At 38.6% G+C, this 6,247-nt stretch overlaps 1 protein-coding gene across 2 annotated transcripts in view; it reads right to left on the reverse strand.

Annotated features, from left to right (window-relative positions):
• Window positions 1-6,247, reverse strand: part of enpp2 (ectonucleotide pyrophosphatase/phosphodiesterase 2) — a 35,508-nt gene that overhangs the window by 4,056 nt on the left and 25,205 nt on the right. The window contains exons 16-21 of one of the 2 annotated variants that reach the window (XM_088084988.1): window positions 6,213-6,247; window positions 5,886-5,973; window positions 5,524-5,693; window positions 1,925-2,060; window positions 1,505-1,644; window positions 242-377 (exon numbers count right to left, since the gene is read on the reverse strand). The exon at window positions 6,213-6,247 is cut by the window's right edge and continues 41 nt beyond it. In XM_088084988.1, coding sequence (XP_087941114.1) covers window positions 242-377; window positions 1,505-1,644; window positions 1,925-2,060; window positions 5,524-5,693; window positions 5,886-5,973; window positions 6,213-6,247 — 705 coding nt within the window. The remainder of the gene's footprint in view (window positions 1-241; window positions 378-1,504; window positions 1,645-1,924; window positions 2,061-5,523; window positions 5,694-5,885; window positions 5,974-6,212) is intronic. The other variant, XM_088084986.1, reaches the window with a different exon arrangement.

Raw genomic sequence — 6,247 nt, forward strand, 5'->3', positions numbered from 1 at the left:
GTACTGTTCAGATAAAAACATGTTGATGCACTGTTGGCTCAATATTTGATATTTCAAACACTTAAGCAGTCTGTAAAGAAGAATCTGAAGACGCCTAACACGTTCAGTGTCAGTCAAGCAGTTTAATTAGATTTAGAGTTTTTAAAAAACCTGAGTGACGGTTTTATATTTAATAATAATAATTCCTGCCGTGTTCCTGTCATTTAGTGTTTCCGTGTTGAAGATGCGGTGGTGAACTCACGTGGTGGGTACAGGAAGGCGTAGGTGATCTGTTTGTCTGCTCTGTAGTTGGTACAAGACTGACTGTAGGCTGGAGGGACTCTGCCATCAGGTCTCACACAGTTAGACAGCACTTCAGGCAGAGGAAACAATTCTACCTGGAGGACCGTGCACACACACACACGCACACACACACAAACAGGACAAAGGTCAGCTGACATCTAGTGTAAACTCATGTTGGTTTTCAAGAATTTCAGAGCAAAATTTGTCTGGTAAAAGAGAAAGCCTGTTAAAACCTATATCATGTATATATCATGTATGTATAGAAAACATGACACAATAAATATATCTGGATTTTAAAGAACAGCAAAGATGCTGGCCACCCAATAGCAGTGCCACTGTCTGACACACTGATGCAGATTTACAACATGAGAGTGTGTGGTCAGTGTTGTATTTTGGGAAATTGACCCTTTGAAACCTGGAGTAACATCATTTTTCTTGTGCTGCTTTCAGACATCTTTCACAAATATATAAACCTTTGAACACTGAGCTAACTAGTTCAATTTCTTACAAAAACATGGGGAAAAAAGACAATAAGCAACTTGGTAAGAAATGTTCCACAAATTGCAAGAAATTTGTAAATTTAGAAAATTATTTTTAAAATGCTAGGGAAAGACATCTTAAGAAGAAAGCTAGAGAAAAACTATACCTTTTAAATCTTTATTACAGTTTCAAAATTATGTTACAGCATTCGTATTATTTTGAAACCCATTTTCCTGGTAATTTACTTGTTTGTTTTTGCTTTACTTTCTAATTTTTTACCATTTAAAAAATAATAATTATTATTATTATATTTTTAAAAAAACTTGTACTTTTTAGGAATTTCTTGCTAATTTTGGGGCCATTTCTTCTTTTAATGCTCATTGCCTTGTTCCCATGTACTTGACATAAATCAAAACAATTTGCACAGGTTTTAAAGGGTTAACCCTCAGTCTTAGAGGGCAGTCGTGGGTCTTTCTGCAAGAATATCTTCAACAACACTGATAAAACTCCTGTACTCATTTAACAAAAACAACTATTTGTTCTTCAGGCTATGTGTGACTCATCAATTGTTCAATAAGTTTATCATAGCATGAAATCAATCTGTTTCTAGTAAGTGTGTGACACTAAGACTGTATACTTCATCATCTGGTTTGCTGTCCTTTGAATCTTTGTTGACTGTATGCTGACAGTAAATATTCACAATTAACGTCCACCAGGACAAAGAGCACAGAAAGAAGAGTACCTGTCTGCTGACAGTGTACGATGTCCAGAGAGGCATAGAGAGCGCCTCGCTGTAGCCGCTGATGTAGTCACTGTGGTGAAGGATGGAGTACTTGGTACGAAAGAGTACAGCAGGTCGACCATGAGGCAAGTTCCTGCTGTCTGAGAGAGGGAGAGCACAGAGGGACACAGCAGAGAGACGCAAGGGTGTAACACTGCAATCTACAGTGGAATCAATTCACAGCAACATGTAAAACCAAAAATCCACCACATGCATCCTTGTAAGTCTAGGATCATGATGCAGGTTTACGTGAGACATGATAAATCATTTACTAATTCATAGAGAGTTACACTAAATTAACTCGGACTTTCAATATCCTCAACGACACTAACTAAAGGACAGGTCATTTGTTTATTCTCAGCAGCATTGTGAAAGACTGACCATCAATAGCTTGCCTCAGTCGCTGGTTTAGCTCCTCCACTTTGTTCTGTAAGAGACAGAGCCAGAGTGACTCCAGGTTATAGCCTCGTACAAGGGTCACTTTCAAACCTCTCTGGCCCCTACTTTTTACACGCAACTGCAAAAAGATCGGAGATTGAAACAATCTCTTGCCAGAGATCTACATGGGAATCACAAACACAGCAGAGATGAAGTGAAACACTGCAGAAGAGGGCCAGAGTCCAACTCACTTCCAATCCAAGCAATTCATGGAGTAGATTTTTTAAAAATTACAAAATCTTTACTGAGATTGCTGTAAAATGTGAACGATAAAGCTCGATTAAATTAGACAGCCGTTTTCCTTGTCAATTTCACTGCAGAATTTTGATATGACTTGAGTTGAAGGTGAGCTGACTCCAGCTCTGCAGCAGAAAAAGCAAAGATGCAACAAGGTTATTCAGGTTTTTAGGGAGGCTGAATAAAAAACAACAAGCAAACAAGTATATAGATACATTTTACAAGTCAAACAGGCTCATTCACACACTCACTCACACACACAGACACACACATATCATAAATCAACCATGGGTGGTTGGCCCATGCAGATGATTCTTTTTACAGGTCGCTGTGTAAAGAGACAACTTTGACAGCACTTTAAAAGCAAAACAGAAAAGCTTAAAAAAAGAAAAAACTCAACAAAAAGATGACTGTATTCTAAGCCCCATTGGTCACTTGCTGTGTCCTGTTTGGGACGTCTGCTTGACGCATTGCTGCTAAAAGTAATCTGAAAGGACAACACACAGTTAGCCCTTCTACTATATACTCGCTTTGCTCAAGGGAAGATCAATTAATCCCTGTTCCAGCATTTGAAACTGCTGAAAAAAAGGAAAGCTGCCATTAGACAGTATTTTGGGGACCAAAGCAGAAACTGTCTGGTTAGTTTCACTATGTTCACACTGCATGCCTTGGTGCTCACTTTAGAATTTTTTCTAGATCCAGTTTTTTAATGTAGCTGTTCACTTCATTTCAAAATTATGAATTTTGAGTTTTAGATTTCTTTTAGCAGCAAAAACAAAAAGTCAACAGATCACATGAGCAATAAAATAAACCAACTGATCTGTTATGATTCATCTCTCTCATCTCATCTCAGTCCAAAGATCGACTCCATTTCTGAGTCAGTCTTTGGACTGAATGGAAGGATGATGGGTAGGTTCTTATAGCTCCCTTATATCTGTAATATCAAAGTATTACAAGTACAAGTACAGAAATTAGCTTTTAGCTATATATGGAACAATAAATATATCGTGCTGAAACACTTAAACGCACTCATATATAAGATGTTAGTGATTGTGCAGGGAGACTGAGCTCTTTTTAGGGGATGTTTAGTGGTCTCGTGGTGAAGCAGTCAAGAGAGCGTGGATGGTTGGCATCAGGCCAGCAGCACAGTCAGGTTAGTCATACTTTGTTGAACTTTGTGAGGGTCTAATTTGGCCTGGGGGAATCAATTAGGTGTCGTGTAATTCTTATTTGACTGTGATCACAGAAGAGGGAGCTGTAAAATAAGATGCAATCCTGTAGGTTATGATATACAGGAAATTGTTTGAGAACATGCTGAGGAGCAGTTTTATCCACATTTATGTCTGCAGTATTTCATCATTTATATGCGCTGTGAGCCAATTACTGAAAGTTAGATGACTGGGGCATTTGTTATTTTATCATTTTGTGCCAAAAACCAAACCTTATTACAACATAACTGCCTTGTTGCATGAACTCAAAAAGCTGTTCTTGCTTCATTATCATCACATTAATGTAATACATCATCATTTTTTGGAGATTGGCTTGTTGATCAGCTTACCTTAAATTGATGTAAACATAAAAGATACCAAAAGCATCCATGTGTCACTATTAGCTCCAGTACCCAAGGCGGACAATATACTTCACTATCATAGAGACATTTATCATATGGTTCTCACTAAGAGGACCGACTTTTTCGTTATTGAAACTGGTCTTTGTTATATGGCCTGTAGATTTATGCTGTTTAATCAACAAAATCTTATCAACTTATTGTGAGGTGATCTTTACCTAACACTCATCACCAACCTTCTCTGCCGAAACAATTAAAAAAGGACTCCATAGCAGGTTAAAATGATGCCAGACTGTGAGGCTTTACACTGGAGCCAGTGACAAGCTAAAACACAACTCGCTGTATTCACATGTACCTTGGCGAGACAGCTTTTCCGAGGGGGAAGCTGTTAACTGCTTCACTCTCCCATCTATGCTCCTGTCAAAGCCACAAGACTCCATTGACAAAAACTGTCATTTTGGAGCTGCTGGTCTGAAGCCGCCCAATCAGTTAGTAAGTCTGTGTTATTGTGTGATTTTGGTGAATCTGAAATAAACTTTTAAACCCTAAAATCACACAATAATACAAAAAAAATAACTGATTGAGGCTGCAGTAGACCAGCAGCTCTTGTCCTCAGTGATATTAAATGACTGTTTTTCTCAACTGAAGCAAGCAATATAATGGCTTTAACTACAATTTTTTTTAGGTGTCTAAAATATGTTTTGTTGCTGATACCCCATCCAAAGCTGTACATTGCTTAGTTTCTGTGTCTTGACTCCTGCTTCTCTAAAGTGGGGGCGTGCCGACTGACATCCACTGTATTTAATACACTGACTATGTGTCACTTCAAAAAATCTGAAATATCACTTCAAAATCAGGTCAAAATAAAGATTTTCCCCTGGTCTTATACTTTAAGTAAATCTTACCAATCTCATGTATGTAAGTGTTACAGCATGAAGTACCATGGCAGGTGATAAACACCAGGATGATTTTGGTTTCACTGTTGTTATTAATAATCTAAGGCTGGATGTACACTACAAGCTGTGATGCCCAATTCTGATTTGTTGCCTGTATCTGACTTTTTTGACTGTCTGCTAAAATGTACTCTTTAAAGTGACAAAAATCCCATAGCTGCATTTACCCCCGCTTAAACTTTGCTTACTCTTGAAACAATGCGCATGCCTCAACAAACGTATGCGTGAAAGTATGCACGCCTGTATTTACATGCTACCTGGAAGCCTCCTTCACACACAGTAGTTTTCAATCTGAGAAAGGGACTTGTTGCTTGCTGGTTACTCCAGAAGTCTCTCTTTCTCTCTGTGGGCTCTCGTTGGTCTTACACATGTGGATATGTGAATGTTGCTCCCACACTTGGGGCTAAAGGCTACAGGCTAAAATACAGCAAAAAACATGACGCCAGGGACATTTTTCAAAACAACTTGACACATCAAGGCTTCAGGACATCCGTACTACTTCGGATGAGCAGTATGGAGACATTTCGTACATATGAATGAGGCATGAAACCAAACTAAGAATATCTGATTTCATGTGCTTTTATCCTGTTTGCACATTCATAATACATAACTATAACTATAACTATCTGTGCCAGAAAAAAATGGAATTGAGTCATGTGATCCATGTAGTGTAAATCCAGCCTAAGTGATCTTAACAGACAAGCCAATCTCCTAAAAACTAGCATTCCTCTCAGCAGTCTACAGGAAGTTGGGCCCAGATCTGCCACTGAGTCTTCATGGCTGACCTTGTCGTCACAGCTGCAGCCCAGGTCGTCCGTTCCTGCAGGAACGACACCAGAGGATACTGGCCTGGAAACCTCCTCAGGCATGGTGGGTCTGAAAGGGGGGCTTCTCAGCAGGTGGTTCAGACTGCCATGGGTCCCATTATTGGGAGCTGGTTTCAGACCCAGAAGATCTGAGAGAGGGAGAGATCAGTATCAGCTGTCAGCTAAACATTCTGTGGCAGCAGTGGCACATAAAACACTTACATTCATTTAAACATATTTAATATATATATATATATATATATATATATATATATATATATATATATATATTACAAATCAAACACATGCATCAGACCCAAGCACACACAAATATGCCTTACCACACATGACGTTATAAAGTTCAACGTTTTCAAAGGCTGGAACTTTAGTCTTGAACTTAAATGTAGGACCATACCCCAAGAAAATAGTCTGCAAATGAAAGTTAACGGCACAAGATTTGTCACAAATAATAGCAGCAAGCATATCAGTGTTTCTGATTTAAGACCATACTTGTGTGCTATGGCAACCAAATTATTTAGTGTCAATAACGCGTGTCCTACAGGCTGAAAAAATAGTACATACAATCAAAGTATAATCTAACTATAATATGTTGCTGCAAAAAGCTAGCCAGAACTCTTCATTAGGCCGCTGAAGATGATCAAGAGTACCTGCATGCTGTTGATCTTATTGTCATATCCGTGGT

Source organism: Plectropomus leopardus, chromosome 11, assembly GCF_026936395.1.
Source record: "Plectropomus leopardus strain MGB_pleo_1.0 chromosome 11, ASM2693639v1, whole genome shotgun sequence".
Lineage (NCBI taxonomy): Eukaryota > Metazoa > Chordata > Actinopteri > Perciformes > Serranidae > Plectropomus > Plectropomus leopardus.